General features: G+C 32.8%; 2 protein-coding genes across 4 annotated transcripts in view; one reads left to right on the plus strand and one right to left on the minus strand.

Annotated features, from left to right (window-relative positions):
• Positions 1-12,793, plus strand: part of LOC123700570 (cytospin-A-like) — a 62,331-nt gene extending 49,538 nt beyond the window's left edge. The window contains exons 18-25 of one of the 2 annotated variants that reach the window (XM_045647825.1): positions 222-2,768; positions 3,485-3,589; positions 3,905-4,020; positions 4,452-4,584; positions 6,707-6,820; positions 7,302-7,425; positions 9,723-9,879; positions 10,234-12,793. In XM_045647825.1, coding sequence (XP_045503781.1) covers positions 222-2,768; positions 3,485-3,589; positions 3,905-4,020; positions 4,452-4,584; positions 6,707-6,820; positions 7,302-7,425; positions 9,723-9,879; positions 10,234-10,323 — 3,386 coding nt within the window. In that variant the 3' untranslated portion in view covers positions 10,324-12,793. The remainder of the gene's footprint in view (positions 1-221; positions 2,769-3,484; positions 3,590-3,904; positions 4,021-4,451; positions 4,585-6,706; positions 6,821-7,301; positions 7,426-9,722; positions 9,880-10,233) is intronic. The other variant, XM_045647826.1, reaches the window with a different exon arrangement.
• A 1,285-nt stretch (positions 12,794-14,078) lies between these two features.
• On the minus strand, positions 14,079-17,546 carry LOC123700459 (inositol oxygenase-like). Of its 2 annotated transcripts, none has more exons than XM_045647671.1 (7): positions 17,446-17,546; positions 16,247-16,421; positions 15,941-16,149; positions 15,472-15,608; positions 15,014-15,148; positions 14,673-14,768; positions 14,079-14,384 (listed from the first exon to the last, which is right to left on the minus strand). In XM_045647671.1, exons 1-7 carry the CDS (start codon positions 17,461-17,463, stop codon positions 14,276-14,278), a joined length of 879 nt encoding a protein of 292 aa, XP_045503627.1. In that variant the 5' UTR covers positions 17,464-17,546; the 3' UTR covers positions 14,079-14,275. The 2 variants fall into 2 exon arrangements, with proteins under 2 accessions (XP_045503627.1, XP_045503626.1); XM_045647670.1 differs by having other exon boundaries at positions 17,286-17,488.
• Positions 17,547-17,673: the final 127 nt, after the last annotated feature.

The following is a 17,673-nucleotide window of genomic DNA, read 5'->3' on the forward strand; positions in this document are numbered from 1 at the left end:
TAGAAGGTGCTTGAAATATTTCGTTTGAAGTATTAAGATTGCATGTTTAGTAGTAAATAGTTAGACATACATAGATTTAACTGGCATAGTCATGCACTAATTATTTATGTAAGGCTTTCAAGTAGTCGCAATCATAGAACTAACAGTGAATATATCATCTCCAATAATGTGTATATATGTTAATACAATTTGTCTAATTCAACTTTCATGTACCGAAACAGGTTTAAACAGGTCAGGGAATGGAGAAATCGTAAGGAATTCGGACGATGAAGTGTATTATAGTGATTCTGATGGCGTAGATACTCCAACCAATTCACCGAAAGATATTTTTCAGAATATAAGAACTCGATATTTATCCCGTGTGCACAGTGTGACCGATGTTTCCAAAGATAGTATCGTAGACCAAGCATTCTTCAAACATAATGCACCAAGTAATAGAAAAGATGATGATAAATCAACGATTGAAAATTACAAACTGTCTATAGAAAATGTAACATTAGATGAGACTAATGATGATGAAATAGATAATGCATTGCCAAGTATATCATTTGATAAGATCGGTTCTTCTTTAGTTAATAAAGATATTAAACGACAAAATGCTGTTGATTTACCACCCAGTGCAAAACTTATTAGGCAAGGTGCTATAGACAACAGCGGCGTATTAGAAAGAGAATTTGTTAAAAATACACATCGGAGTAAAACAGGTTACAGTAAAAAACAGCTTTCGAATTTATTTAATGGTAAACCAAAATCGTTCAGTCTTGATAATCTATGTTCAAGTGAGGAATACAAAAATGCTCTAAATGAATCAACTAGTATTGATTTATTTAGTCAACACACAAATTCCAGTGAAATTTCTTTATATTCAGAAGGCTCTGATAGCATATTTTTATTCCCAATTGTAAGAAACAACGATGATCACGAAATACAGAAAATCGAAAGTCCACCGCTTACCTTGGAAACATTTAAACCGAATGAAAAGATAAAAGTACCGGTTATAAATATTGATAAAGAAGAAGAAAGAGAAGAAGTTCCTGTAATAAAAGCAGAATCAATTTTACCATCTCCATATCCAACTGATTTACATAAGGAAGACCTTCCGATTCAACCTTTGAACTTGAAACCGGTCATTGCAACTGATAAGACGGCTGATAGTGATATAAAAAACGTTAATAGGCAACTGGAAGTTACTTTTAAAGCAGCTCTTGACAGAATGAGTACTGTAAATGATGAAAATGATAAAAATAATAATGTATTTACTAGTTCTGATCCACCAAAGATAGAAGAAAAAAAGGAAATTATAGTAGACCCAAGTGCCGTTGGTCCTCTTAAACCAGAGCGACGCAAACATATAGCTAAAAAGTTAAACGATAACATTTCTAATTCCATTTCAGAAAAATTAAATAACGATACATTATTATCTCCATCAAAAGAATTAAATAATGCAGATAAGCAAAGTGATCCCTTTAAAGAACCTATTATCGAACACAGCGTATCAAAAGATATTAATTCATTACCTGAACCGCATATCGACGATAACGTGAGTTATCACTTGAAAATAAATACTATCAGTGATTTTACAGCGCCGGATATATCTGATACACCTACTTCACAGGTAAGTAGGATAAATACAGAAAACAAAAGTGCAACCAGATTTAACACGTATTTAGCGCCATTGAATATAGTAAACACTAATATTGGCCAAACGTCTCCTATAATATTGAGTCCTGTTTTAATACAACCGGTATTTTTCAAGTCAAATAAATCAACGAATGGAAATGAGCAAAAACAAGAAAGCGTAAAGACTACAATATATTATGACGATACAGATAAAGTGATTAGTAAAGATAATAAAAACAAAGCATCAATTGAAGAAATTAAAACGAATATCGAAAGCATTAACAGTAATTTTGAGACCTCAAAATCGGATGTAGAAAATAAGAAGACTGGATTATATCACAAGAATACCAAACCTAAACTGCTTCCTTTTGTGTCCAAAAAGTCACCATCGAATGAAAACTTAGATAGATCTGTAAAGGAAGAGTCCAATAATTCAGTAGCTAAATTATCAAGGTCGCCTCAATGGCTTATCGACAATCAATACTATCAACCGATGGAAAATGTGCCCTTTGTAATTAATACAGTACAGACTTTTGTGAAACCTAGTTCACCAATGAATCTACCTAAGACAAATGAGATTCGGTTTAGTGGAAAGCCCCCTCCGCAGGTTCATAAGAAAGAAGAATCAGAAAATTATTACGAAGAAATTGGGGAACCTATACCTTTACCTGTTAGCAAAAACGTAGCCGATGATGACAAACTAACAAATAAAATTGCTAATAATGATTTTGAGGATGTCAAGCGAGAAGCCATATTGAAAGTGCCACGCAAACCCAAAAAACCTAAAACACATCCAACGAGGCCGTTTAGCCAAGCTCAAGATGCACCTGAAATAGTAAAAGAAATGTCTAAAGTAACGAAATCAGTGATATCACTATCTCGATCACCCAGTGCTAGCAGTTTGACAAAACGACCAGAATTCGGGAGCGTCAATAAAAATTTGGATAAGAAACCACCTCAGCCAGAGCTTCGAAAACCTATTGAAGTACCTCTAAGGAAGTTTTCGCTCCAAGGACAGAAAGCGCCAAGTGTGGATACAAATACAGGATCTCTACCTCGCGACAGAAAAACGTATCATTGGACGACTCTGGAACACAAAAGACTATCGCATCCCATACGCTCACTAAATGACACATCGATACCCCTACGTAAGTTAGGCTTATGTGCGCTGGAACGTCCCGTGTGATATCTGTCGAAGTGAATAACTAAATGACCGAGAATTCTGCGATTTTGACGCCAAAAAATAACAAACCATTAAAATATACGTTTAAAGGACTTTAAACTGAAGATTAAACTATCTTGGTTATATTTTGTCGTCAATTTTGCAGCTTATTGGTCTAAAATGTTTTTGTGATTTAGTTTTGGTGGTGGAAATATTGGTGATGGTTCGGTGGAGTTTGTGTAGTTGTGAAACGCCCTCATTTGTTTGACGTGTTGTTTTTTGTGTTAAAACTGAATACCAGAGCTTTTTGTCTCATAGGCTTTGAGACACACACCACAATGTAACAGCGCACTGCTTATGCTGTTTGAAATGATATAAGAAGGAAAAGGTTAATAGTTCTTGTTAATAATTTAAGGCCTATTTGATAAGTTACTCACATAAAAATGATTAAGAGGCCTAAATAGTAAATATCACGTAAATATGTATATCTAAAAAAAATTAAAGATCAAGTCGAACTTTTTTTGAAAAAATAAATTACATTCATAATACCTATATTTTATCCATTTGTTACCTAATTCTAAAATTCATGAGTCGAAGGTTTGACAGTACCTTACAATAGACATATAATTCTTCCAAAATTCTTAAAAAATAAATAGCAGAATAAATGGTATATTATCTTAATATTAAATTTAATATTTTCAGCTTTACCCCCTCGTGCGGAAGAAACGCCAACACCCCCACCGTTATTATCTAGCGCGTCTTTACAAGACATTATGGCGACAGCGGCGTCGCATCGTCGAACTAAAGGTTAGATCTGCAAATGTATTTTTTACGATAATTTGGTAACGGAAATCAAAACAGTTTATTGAAATGAAATGAAATAAATGAAATTAAAAAATATTACTTGCTTACTTATAATTCTTACGTCGTTAGAATTCAATTGTAGGCGTCAATTATTGTCTATGCCCTTTTTAATATCTTACCATACATACATTCCTCAATATTTCATACCATTCCCTTACCTTCAGTGCCATTTGTCACAAGATGCATTTTTTTCCGTGTTAAACAGTAATAACATAACAGTTTTATTATGATTTCCTTACAAATTTTACCATTTTCCAGGCGTAAGTCGGCAAGACTCCCGTCTATCCGTGAAATCTCTCATAGAGAGTATTGAGAACGCGGCGAAGGCGGCCAAGCAGTCGCCCGCTACCACGCCTGTTACTGAGTGGCCGCAGGTAAAGTATATTTAGTTTATTTAATATAATTAGTAATCTATACATATATTATAAAGCTGAAGAGTTTGTTTGTTTGAACGCGCTAATCTCAGGAACTACTGGACGATTTGAAAAATGATTTCGGTGTTAGATAGCCCATTTATCGAGGTAGGCTATATTCTATATATAAAAAAAAATGATGATTATATTTACGCTAAGACCAACAGGAGCGGAGCCACTCGGGTGAAACCGCGGAGCGCAGCTAGTATGTAATAAGATATGCGTATAATATATGGAGAGTTATTTTTAAAGAAATATTTTAAAAAAAGTTGGATTATGTGGTTCGATACGACTTTGTGTACGAAGGGCTTGTTGTGTTGCGATAGTCACGGTATAGCAAAATTATAAAAAAAAATATTTTTGCATTTAAATTATATTATTTATAATTCCAGGTCCAAAACCAAACAACAACCACATCCACAATGAAGAACGGTACAACCGAACCCAGTACGGGTAACGGTCTCACAGCGCCCGCCTTCAACAAGCCGCCCGCCGCCAGAGCACGCACATCGCCTAGTAGTGCGGGTGAGTTTGAGTTGGGGTTGAGTTTGAGTTGGGGTTGAGTTTGAGTTAGACACCAAACAAACACAATAAAGAACGGTACAACCGAACCCACTACTGGTAACGGTAGTAATGCGGGTGAGTTTGAGTTGGAACTTGAGTTTGAGTTAGACACTAGGTAAAAACAACAACCACCACAATGAAGAACGGTACAACCGAGCCAAGTAAGGATAACGGTATTAATGCGGGTGAGTTTGAGTTGGGGTTGAATTTGAGTTAGAAGATACCAGGTACAAACAACAACCACAATGAAGAATGTTACAACCGAGCCAAGTACGGGTAAAGGTTTCTCCACTTAAGTTTAAAATGGGGTTGAGATTCTGTTTAAAAGGAAATTTCCAATTTATTTAACTGATTTTTTGACATTTTTTTTATAATTTTTCGTCATATGTAGCCTATTATTATGTTTTAATGTTTAAAGGAGGATGAGGGGGAATAATTAAAATTGAATAATAGTTTATTAGCTAAATATCATAATAATATAATAACAACTCCTCGGAAAAAAATATTAACAACAATTTAAAAGCATCTTTATTTTTGATTTTATTTAATTTGTCTCTGATTTTTTTCGTGTCGTGTAACTGTAAATGGAAGACACAGGCTCCTGAAAAACAGTTCTTACTATCTTAGGAGCCTGGGTCGCTCAATTTGTAAAATGTTTTAAGTGAAATAAATTATTTATTTATTTATTTATCTTCCTAATTAGTTCGAAATTCTATAAATATGTCAAAAGTCGGTGTGAGATACTTTAAATATTAACCCCCAACTTTTATAATTTATACCTATACGTTTTGGTGCCTTGTTAAAAAAAAGCATTCGGTCTATCCTCTATTGTCTATGTCAAAAAAAGTGTTATATATCCGTAATAAAAAATTTATAAAAAAAATCATTCAAAAAGCCAGTCCTATAGAATATAATGTCAAATATTTAAAATACGATTCTGGCACCTGTATAGAGCTGTGATACTATTTATTATCTTGAATATACAACTAACAAAACTACTTACACTACCAAAAGGAAATCTATTGTAAACTAATTTTCAATACAATTGACCGCATGAAAGTATTTGCTTTATATTTTCTTTTACAGCATGCCGGCATGACCACGGCTCTTAGACTGCGTCTTAACTATTAACTATCCTAACTTATGTATTGTCTGTGCCTATATATACCTGCATTTTATATTTATAACGTATATTTTTTTCATAACAAAGGCCTTATACTTCCTAAATACGTACTATCTACTTTTGGTTTGGCTCTGTTTGAATTTTTGTTAATAATATTCGAAATGCAGTTGTAAGTCGCGATAATATATTGATATTTAAAATCGTTACAATATATTTTCCTGAAATAAAAATAAATAAATAAATTTGAGTTTTTATTAAATCATATGTTTGTTTTTGTGTATTTGGTTCATTTTTTGTTGATTAGAAAATAATTAATTTAAAATTGGGTTGTACATTAAAAATATCTTCACTAACATTGCTATATATTTTCACCTCTTCTCTCATTGTATCTAACTATCTCTGTCAGCTATTAACTATGTGCATGAGTTTAAAAATATATAATGTTAATAAATTGGTGTTGGAATAAAAATAATCACAGTTGTCTTCATTTTAACTAGTTCAATTCATTCTTGTATTTCCGTAACCGAAATGTGACAGTTTTTTTCAAATTTTTATTAAGTATTTTTTTTTAATAATGTCTTGTCCATGGATAAAGCTGCAGCCACACGATCGTGTTTTTATTAATATTAAACAAATACTCACAATCTATTCTTATTTTAAACTCATTAGCATAGCAATAATAAAATATTTGTTCTGAATAAAGCTGCAAACACACAATCTTTGCTCGTTATTCAATAGGACGAGAACTCACATTCCATTCTTATTACAAACTCATTGACACTTCACAAAAAAAAAAAACAAACTTCACTGTCACTGTCAACTGTATAAAGCGGCACCCACACGATCGTGTCGCTGTCAAATTCACATAAAGCTGCGTGCACACGTTCTCGCTCCTTATTAAACCAAAAAAAAGAACTGTCACACGCTCGGTTCGCTTGCTGACGTGTCTAACGGGGGCAGAGTCGGGCGGCGGGATGAGCATCGCGAACATGCCGGACGAGCAGCGCGCGCTTGCGTCGCTGCAGCAGAAGGCGATCGAGTCGTTTGTGCGGCGGAACAGCTATGGCGATATTTGTGAGTATTTTTTTGGTGAAATGGTTTTATTGAGAGATTTGGGAGTTTGTGTGATCAATGTTGAAATTGCTACTAGAATAATCAGGCTTGTTTTCTTTACTTTAAATTTATTGTGTAACACAAAACGAGAAATTAATTTAGTAAACATGAACGGTACGGAAGCGATTTTATCTCTAGAATTTAGTAATTGAAAAAAGTACGTGTATGCCGAGTACACGGTCAGAAGTGAAACTTCTTTGGAAAGACTCAAAGATACCAAAATCGTCGCATTATTCTGTGACGTGACGGTATCGCCATGACCGCGACCGCGACCTTAAACTTTTACACTCACTGCGCTTTAAGAAGTTTCACTTTAAAAAACAAGCGTTTGTTTAACAAATAATATACTTGATTTCTGACATTTTTGATTTCGAAAAAGTAGACTATACTTTTATGCACGAGGACATAACCAAAATTATAATTTTATCAAATAACGTATCAGGTGAAAGGAAAGATCCTCTCAACGCGCTACAAATTAAAAACGGCGGGTCGAAACGCAATGCGCTGCTCAAATGGTGTCAACAGAAGACGATGGGCTACAACAACATTGATATCACCAACTTCAGGTAAAAACTACGCATTCCAAGTAGATTTTTTTATCAAAACTAAAATTTATGTCATAGTATGTATTAAAATATCATATCGAATACTTTGTAAAACATATTATAGTATATATCCTGATTGACCTGATTAAAGAATCCCTTACAGATCAGAGAAATAATTTTGCAAGTATTTGTAGTAATTATCCCACCAAAAACATAAATGTAAAATTTGGAGCCGAGTTCAATCGTTGACTTAATTTGCCAAAAAAAGAAATGAGATCTAAATGTGTGCCAAGTTCTGCAGACAGTCCAGAAATTTATTTACAAAGATGTATTAAGTTCTTAGGTTGACTGAAAACTCAATTGTTTTATTTTCCCTTAGAGAACAATGTTTATTCCAAAATATAACTTTTTTAATTTGAATAATATAATTATTTTCACAAAGCAAACAACTAATGACCTATTGAACCCCATAATTTGATGAGGCTAGTTTTTAGAACCTCACAAAATATAAACAGTATGTAAAACTAGCCTCATCAAATTATGGGGTTCAATAGGTCATTAGTTGTTTGCTTTGTGAAAATAATTATATTTTTCAAATTAAAAAAGTTATATTTTGGAATAAACATTGTTCTCTAAGGGAAAATAAAACCATTGAGTTTTCAGTCAACCTAAGAACTTAATACATCTTTGTAAATAAATTTCTGGACTGTCTGCAGAACTTGGCACACATTTAGATCTCATTTCTTTTTTTGGCAAATTAAGTCAACGATTGAACTCGGCTCCAAATTTTACATTTATGTTTTTGGTGGGATATCATTACTTTTTGTACAGAAAATTACTCTGCAAATTTGATTTACTTTATGAATATAATACTTTTTATATACGATTTTTTTTATTTTTTCTTGCGGTTTCTCTGTATAGTTTATTTAGTATTATTTTCTATATTTTCTTATATGTTATGAATGTCAGCGCACATTGCCCCGTCATTATCTGCAATTTTTTAAACTCGTTTTCTGTTTAAAAGATTACATGATTTTCAAACATCCAGCGTGAATTTGTACACACACTATTACCAAGATGCAAAGATCGTTGTAGAAGAATCGTCGCCTTACTCCATGACGTTACGGTATTGCCATGACGCGATCTTGAAATTTTACTCTAAACGCGCCTAAAGATGTTTCACTCATATTAATATTACGCAAATTAAATCATTTCGACCTTCGACGAAGCCTTCTTCCATTACACCATTTATGGTAATTATTTTTGCATGCTTGTATTGGCTAAACATGTTTGTGCTTTATTAATATAATTGTATCACCATTGAATACCATGTTTAAAGCAAAATAAAGATTTTATTTATTTATTTATTTATTTACACTGAAATTAAAACTAAACTAAACACTCATAAATAAAGAATAAATAAATGTGAATATGTAAAATTATAATATATTATTTTTAACTGTATGAGCAATAAAGGCAATATTTTTATTACAATTTTCTTTTATTTTACGTTTAATAACAGTTTTGAATAAAGAAATCATGCAATCGAAGTAATCCGCCCTAGCGATACTAGCGCGAGTGAGTGTGATGTCAGAGGCGCTTCGAATCTACAGATGTTTCGTCCTAAAATATGTAAACTTCAATAATCTATATCTCAGTCATTTATTGATGGATTTCAAAATTTTTTTCGGCCACTGATTAGTTTTGATCTATTTTTTAAGACTAGTAAGGTGAATATACTATTTTCTTTTTTTTAAACTTTTCCATTTTTCCATACAAACAAAATTTATGTCATTGAAAAAAAAATTAAATACAAAGAAATTCAGTATTTTCTGATTTTTTCCTTTGTACACTCACTATTACCTAGTTGATTACAAAATTTGAACTTTCTAGGTCATCTGGAAGTGGGTTAGGTTTTGTATATGTCTATAAGTCAGTCAGTCTTAAAAATTGCGATTTTTGGATATTAATATCTACGCAACTGTTTAATCTGTATTTATGAAATTTAAGGTTCTTGTTTATCTTGAGGTCCTCTTGATATGTACCAAATTTGGTTTATTTAACTTAAATAGTTTTCGAGTTATAAGGGGGTGAAAAGTGGCTCGAAATGGTTCGTGTAAATATACACACGGCTGCTGCTCGCCAGTTCTCTTCGCTTGAACTCGGCTTGACACGCTGCCGCGTGTCTAGATAAGTCACACAAGACAGACTAAACTAATAACTATTGAATATGAATAACCAAATTTCGATTTAAATTCCGACGTTTATCAATGTACTTATTGAAACATTTAAAGCATTTGACCTATTTTTTCTCCCAGTTCGTCCTGGAACGATGGCCTAGCACTATGCGCGTTACTACACTCGTACCTCGGCGAGACTCGAATCCCGTACCCGTCATTAACGCCAAACGACAAGCGGACAAACTTCTCGGTGGCTTTCGCAGCCGCTGAGTCAGTTGGGATACCCACTACGCTGGTAAGTCTCTTTACTGTTTATGGTAGCCTAGTAATTTTTGACACTACTTTTTTATACCTATGAATTGACTATCTATGTTATCCTGGTACAATTTTTTATAGCTTTTTAGATTTAGATTATTGTTTTTTTTTTCGAAAATTTTGTAATAAATACATATATTTTGTATGGTGGTCCCATAAATAACTGGCATGTTTCACATTCTACGCCAATACTCATTTTGAAACGAATGAAGTGTTAAATATTGTTACATTCATTTACATCAGAAATACCATAAACAATAATTTCATACAAACAACATTAAGTTTGCTTGACCCGTAACTAGATGGCGTTGTAACAAATTTTTATTTGTTCTAGAACATTCAAGACATGATTCAACAAGAGCGCCCAGACTGGCAGCAAGTGATGGCCTACGTCACCAGCATATACAAGCACTTCGAGACTTAACAGTCTTAATTAAACCAATAATAAGTAAAAAGGTGTAGATAGAAATGTGGCTAATTAGCCAGATTGACAGTTGTCTCTTTTTCGCTCAAGATAGTTGAATCATGCCATCTCTTTTTGACGTCTAATCGTTTTTGAAGATCCAATGTTGTGTTGGCAACCTATCTACACCTATTTACTTATTATTATTTGGTTGTTATTTATTAGCTTCTCTATGCATTTCCAAGGTCCAAAATATGTTTAAGCGGACCAGATTTGTAGGTTATGTTAAAATATGTGTGTTTTTGTGTTTGTACGTCTCGAAATGTATGTATGTGCAGTTGTATGGTAGATGATGCTAGTTTTTCTTCCAGAATATTGAAGTACTGTTTTAATATCACTAATGGCTTTACTGCCGTCAATTATTATTTAGGTTGTTCTTAATTTGTCTGTGAAAAGGAATTGACAGTGATATTCTAATGGAAATAAGTATCTTTTTTTTGTACTATAGAATGATTAACTAACGCTTTAATATTGATATTAAACGCGACAATATGAATTAGTGTATATGTAAACGAAGCTAAGTATTACTATCTCGCTTCAACACGAATATGTATGTTTATGGGCGTGACAGAGACAGAAATAATACAACTGACATTATTAAGAAAATTCTAAAAGATGTGGTATTTAACATTCCATTTAGTGCATTTATGAAGTTTGAAGAAATATATCGCTTTAGTTAATCGATCTATAGATTTTTTCCTGAACATATTCGGTGCTACAATATTTAAGCCGTTTAAATTTAAAATAGGCTTTTTTCGCCAATGAAAATATGCATTGAGGCAGACTATATAAAATTGATATCTAATCTGCGAAAAACATAAATATGTTAATCCCTAATAAATGAGGGTAGTTTGCATATTTATTCAATAGGGTTAAAAAGTAAAATTGTATGCCTTTGACTGGCCTTTTGGTGTTGTGTACGTGTTAAGGAATTGAATCCCGTCTTTCCGTGATAAAGACTGATTGATAGGTTTACTAACATCGTAGGGTTGAGAGATTCTGGGGTTGCCAACCTTTTTGACAATATTTTACATAAATTTTTTAACGATGGAGAAGTATTGAAAACATAACTTGTTGCCCATTTTAAGAATGGAATTCTATAAATTTATTAATTTAGTCTATAGGTAACTAACAAAACTTAAGATTATTTTTCTACATTTTCTTCCATTTTCTTGGAGAAGAAAATGAGGAAATTAAAAATTGGATGTTTGGTGAAAAATGTTGACAGCCTCAGATATCATTGTGATGTCGATATAGACTAAATATGTTTATGGTCTAATAGTTTTTGCATTAAGTGCTTCTAGATGATGTTATTCCAAAATGGCGGACTTGATAAATAATCCTTATTCAGAGAATCACAAATGAAAAATGATAATTTTTTAATTGTACAAAAAAGATTATAACTTTATTGACAATAATAAAGTGGTTGTCATCTTTTTCTTTTCAAACAATTGTATTTAAAATATAACTGATCGTCCGCCATTTTGATGACGTCATAAGTGAGACGTGTAACGTATATAAATATATTCTTGAATGATGTACTTCGGTGTCTATTTATGTGAGAGTATTGGTAATTCGTATGTATACAAATTTATATATTAAATAAATATTCACGTACCAAGATTTTTGAAGTAAAATGAACCTTAGCGTAATGTAATACGGTTCAGAATCCACAACTTCGTAGTGGCATGAATCTCACATGTGTTATTTCTATTTAAAGTCGATAAGTAATGGCACTAACAGTTTCTATTCGATGATATAACAATCTTATTCTAAAACATAATTCAAATATCTTATGATATTTCATAAATATGAGGGTAGAACAAAAAAAGTTAAACAGTTGTTTTTCTATACTCCCTATTTTCATGTCAACGATAAATATCGCCACTGTAAAATACCCTAAAAGCACACATAATATGAATTATCACCTCCAATCATGTAGACGTTTGTCTTCCTTGTATATTATGAACTATGATACAAACCAATGATTTAAAATATAAAAAAAAAATACATCAAATAGCCCCCTATTTGAACTGATATGCTCCAAGAACCAGTCAGTTTTTTATAGTTATATTATATATCTAAATAAATTCTGGCCTTCGCGAGTGTTAGAGACGCATAGCACCAGCTGTACGCGTTTTAAAATAGAGAATAAAAAAGCCTTCGTATGGAATTAGTGATTTGCGAATTTTATGTACTGTGGTAAACAATTTTGTGACCATAGATAAAAAAAAATAATTGAATTTGGAATGTCAATATGTATCTAGAACATTCTAGTCTTGTATTCTATGGACACAATTGCGACACCATTGTTATAAAAACGATTATAATTATTTTGCATTGTATCTGGTTGTTGAAGCTATAGAGTATATATTTTCTGATAATTATATTTCTGTAAATATAGCTTAAATAAAGTTCCTGATTTATCGAATTTGGTTGTTTTATTGATATGCCATTCCTCAAAAGATCAAACCTGAGTTTAAGAGTCGGCGCAAAACGAGCCACTGACCATAGCCACTTTTTTTTAAATGTGTTACATTAAGTTGCTGTCGCTGGCCACCAGTGGCTGTGACCGGTGGCCCGTTTGCGTCGACCACTATAGTAATGTCGAACTTCAATCAATATATTAAGTGCCTTTCTCAATGCTCTACTGTTTACACTTACACACTATACTTACATTATTCATTAATATGTATCCCATTTTAGTATTGTAATTGTACACATTTTGTTGGGCTGCGATCTGCTCGTAAAATTGATGTGGCGCCTATGGACCCGGCAAGATCGTGGCCTGTTGTGTGTATTAAATTGAATAAATAAATAAATAATAATAATTACATTGTGTATGTAGTCAGCAACAAAAAACATCCTAGAGTGACCTTTTAAAGTACGGACGAAATTATTGACAAAATTTGTGCCGGGTTTAATCCAAATGTAATTTTAGAGAAAAAAATAACTAGTCATGGAAAAATCCAAGTGTCTATTGTGTTAGGCAAGTGTTAGGTAATCAACAAATTATTATGAAAAGTCATATTATAATTTTTTTTAATTTTTCCTAAACTATTATGGCATTGACCGCAGACCTCTGCTATCAACAAGTTAATGACGTGTGTATTGAGGGTTAGAATCAGCAAATCATTTTGCAATAAAATAATTAAAGCAATTATGTCAGAACATGATAAGGCTAAGGTTATCACCACTATACTCAATTTTATTTGATGTTACATTAATATTAAAACTAGCTGCTTGACCCGGTTTTGCTCGAGTTGACCCAGGATAGAAAAAAATATTGTCTATGCCTATTAATATATTGCTAAAGCCTGTATGCTTAGCCTGTATGTATATAAATTGCATGTAAAACTTAAATTCGGTCATTGGTATATTATGAAATAAGTCGTAAAAACAAACCCAGACAAAAAAAAATCAATCATTTCCTGAATTTATATTTTTTGGTTTTATGGCATTTTTTTCTACTTATTCTTTATAAATTTACAATCATTTCCTGTTTATATTATTTTTAGGTAAAGATATAATATTTTATTCTCGTCTTTATTCAAATCATAGCTGATGTTATTAATTGTTTGTAATAATGAGTTGTTTATTATTATATGTATTTATATGGTCATAATATCGTATATTATGTATTTGAAGCAAAAGTTCAATCCAATTATCGATAGTGTAGGTCAAAAAGGTGCTCCTCAGAAAAAAACAAAACAATATGAAAAAATATGAATATTTATTTGCCTAAATTAATATTTACAAAGTCATATCCAAGAATTCTTATAAATTAACAAATTATATACAAATTAATTAATTGCCATATTAAGATAGACTTAAGAGGCGGCGACACGATCATCGAGCTTGACCAAAAAATTGCACAAACTACATTTTACACGTTCTGTCTTTTAATGTTTATTCACCACTCGAGCACACTGGGAATATATTTTTCAATAAGACCTTCATAGTAGGGCCACAGGGCTTCGATGTCGGGAACCACAGTGCACTTTGTGTATAAGTCGTATTGACTGAAAAAGAAAGAATTTTTTAGAAATTAGCAATTAGCAGAAAAAAGCTGACCTTAAAGGTAGGTAATTTTGGCACAAGAGCAACTTTTGTCTCCGCAACTATTTTGTCTCTCCCAAGTCCCATCAATTATTTTACGCGCTAGCTCTTAGCTCATAGAATTTTCTTAAGACTAAGACATCTTAAGTTAAGGATGATTAGTGGCATTATTATGACTAACAACTAATTGAACGTATTTTCTATAGAAAATAGGAGTTCAGAGTAATGGTAAAAACCAAGTAAAAACTCACTTGAACAATGTCACAGCCTTCTTGATTTTTTCGTCGTCTTCTTTAGCGAGGTGCTGGTAGTCACCACCAGCGTGCCAAGGATAGAATGAGTGATATCTGTAATAAAATAAATATGTTTTACAGCCGATATGGTTTCTGAGTTTTTTTTATTTTCAAAATTATCGCGATCGTTGCTCGTCGTTGATTTAAAAGTCTAAAGTTGATTTTTACAAATAAAAAATTTACATTTACGTGGTTTTTAACGTTTTGGATGTAACAGAACGATAGGGATATCAAGAAAAACAGTTCATAAATATCGTTAAAATCTATGTAGGTAAATAATTACAAAATTTTATTCGTACCTGATCATCCATAGACCTTCTTTGGGAAACTTGGAATTATTGTGGACCAAAACCCGGTAGAGATACTCATCGTGACCCCAAGACATTGTGAGGTTTTCGATTCCGCATTTTGGCTGGTAGATACCGTTTTCCGTACTGAAAGGGAATATTTACGGTTAATATTCTTGAATATATTAATATACCAATAATTCATAGCCGTTTTGTATTTTTCCAGAAAAGTACATCTCGTATGATATAAAATGATCCCACTTTGTTTTTGTTGACCTTTGTGGAAAATACAATCTGATTTAAAACATTAACATCAATAACTTACCAATTGGTTAAAGATAATTAATAAAAAACATACCAACATACAGAACATTCCCCACCAAAATTGACTACCTATGTAGTTCAAAAGGAATCAAAACCTTTCAGAACTTTCCTACATAGACTTGCGAGTAGGTATTGAGAGTACTTACTTATATTTAGGGTTGTAGGTATCTGGGTTGCCCTTAAAGCTGTCGTCTCCGTACACGATGTGCTTGCCCCACTTGCAACCAACAGGGAACGTGTCTCCCACCACGCACCATTGGGGCTCGTCATAGAATGCCATCACCTAAACAATTAAACATGTTATATAATTATTTGTAGCTCATTATTTCGGAATTTTTCTCTTTATAATGATGAACGTATATATTCAGCCTTCCTGAATTATAAAAGCTCATAAAGTATTCGTTTGGGTATTATTTTTGGCCAGGGATGTAAAAGTATGTGTTGTATGTTTTAAGTTCTAATAGTTAATAGGTACTATAAGCTCTCTAAATTAACAAAATGAGGAAAATGCCACTTTTACTAATGACAACTTATCAAAGTTAACTCCAAGATCTTCAAGTCTACAGACTACAACAAAATAAAATCAACACGAACGCCGCCAAAAAAGAAACATACCTTGCCAACATCATGTATAAGTCCAATTAGATGGAACCAGTCCTCATCAGGATGGTCCTGTCGGATCCTCTCCGCGGTCTGGAACGCGTGCACGATGTTGGGCAGGTCCAGATCCGGGTCCGACTCGTCGACCAGCTCGTTCATCTTGTATAGCGCCTCCTTCATGGTCGCTTTGAAGTGGTTGAAGTTCAGCCATTTAGCCATTTTAGCTGGTGGACAATTTTGATTCGTCTATTAAATACCTCAAGGAAAACGCCCAAAAATAATATCGAACTATGCTCAGTTAAACCACATGTGTACACTTACATTGAACAAACTCATACGTCATATTAGTGTGCATGGTGTAATACGTCCTGCGCACACGCTCCCTGATGGGATCCTTGTCATCTATAGTGTAGTCGCGGAAGGCTGTCACCGGTTTGTCTTCGTACACTGCCTCTGGGCGGAGGAGCAGCGACGGGTCCACCATGCTGACGGGTTCCTGTGGAGTTTGAGCTGTGTTTTAAGTGTGTGGAAAAAAAACTGTTGTATTATAATATGCGTTTTTTATTAGAAAGTTGTTGTGATCCGAGGTTTCACCCGCGGTTATCTCAAAGGAATAACGAAGTATTTATAAAGCTTTTACATAAAAGCTTTCTTCATAACTTCCAAAGAAACACCTATAAGTACGTTCTTACAAACTTTCGCGTTTATGATATTCATATGTCGATTAGCAGGATAGATGGCCAAGTAAGACGGCAATGCGTTGCGAGTATCTATACTAATATTATAAATGCGAAAGTCTGTATGTGTGCAGAACCAGGGTCAAACTTTTTTGCAAAAAAATTATCCCTAGAGTTGAAAGTTTCTGTACGTTTAAAGTGCGCGGGTGAATACTTGGGGTTAGAGATAAAATATAATTATCACTAAAATATACCTAGGTAGGTACTCTATTTCATAACATAGACTTATCTATAGATTTTGATATAACAGTGGCCTCTCGTTAAGTAATTTAATTCGAAATTGTAATGATTCAAACCCTTCTACTATTCAGTTATTACGATTTTTTTTATAAAAACTATTGTTTTTATGATTGAAATATAATAATATTTCGCACTAAATCAATGCATGCTTATGATCAACACTCAATAATTTTATATTGAAGGAGTCCCTTATGTTTCGTAATTAACGAGAGCCAACTGTACAATGTACCTACATTATTATTTATTTGACACAACAGATCACTTAAACATTTAAACATTTTAATAAAGATAATTATTATCATTGCTGGTATAAAAAATTCACAATAAAACCATACATTTTAACTGATATTTAAAAAAATACAAAAAACACCATTTTTACATACATAATACGGCAATTTGACGACTTCTAAATCCATAAAAAAATCAGACGCTGGATGATCCATTTTGGCACTCACAATTAGGTACTATCAAGTCATTAAAATATTCACTTTTGCACAATTGTTTTCAGAAATAAACCAATATTATAAAATTAAGTTTACTCACTTTAGTTCTATCCCTCATAATTGATAATTTTATCCCTTGGAGAGAAAAGTAAGACTGAAACCTTTCCGCAGAGCATCTTGTTTTATAAGCCGTTAAAATTATTATCAAAAGGGGTCAGGCTCTAATGTTATCATTGTCCGAGAAGAGGAGCTATGGCAAATTTTTCAAAGTCAGCCTTATCGATGGCTAAATTCTTAAGTGCTAGAGATAAAATTAGGGGTACCTATG

Source organism: Colias croceus, chromosome 19, assembly GCF_905220415.1.
Source record: "Colias croceus chromosome 19, ilColCroc2.1".
NCBI lineage: Eukaryota > Metazoa > Arthropoda > Insecta > Lepidoptera > Pieridae > Colias > Colias croceus.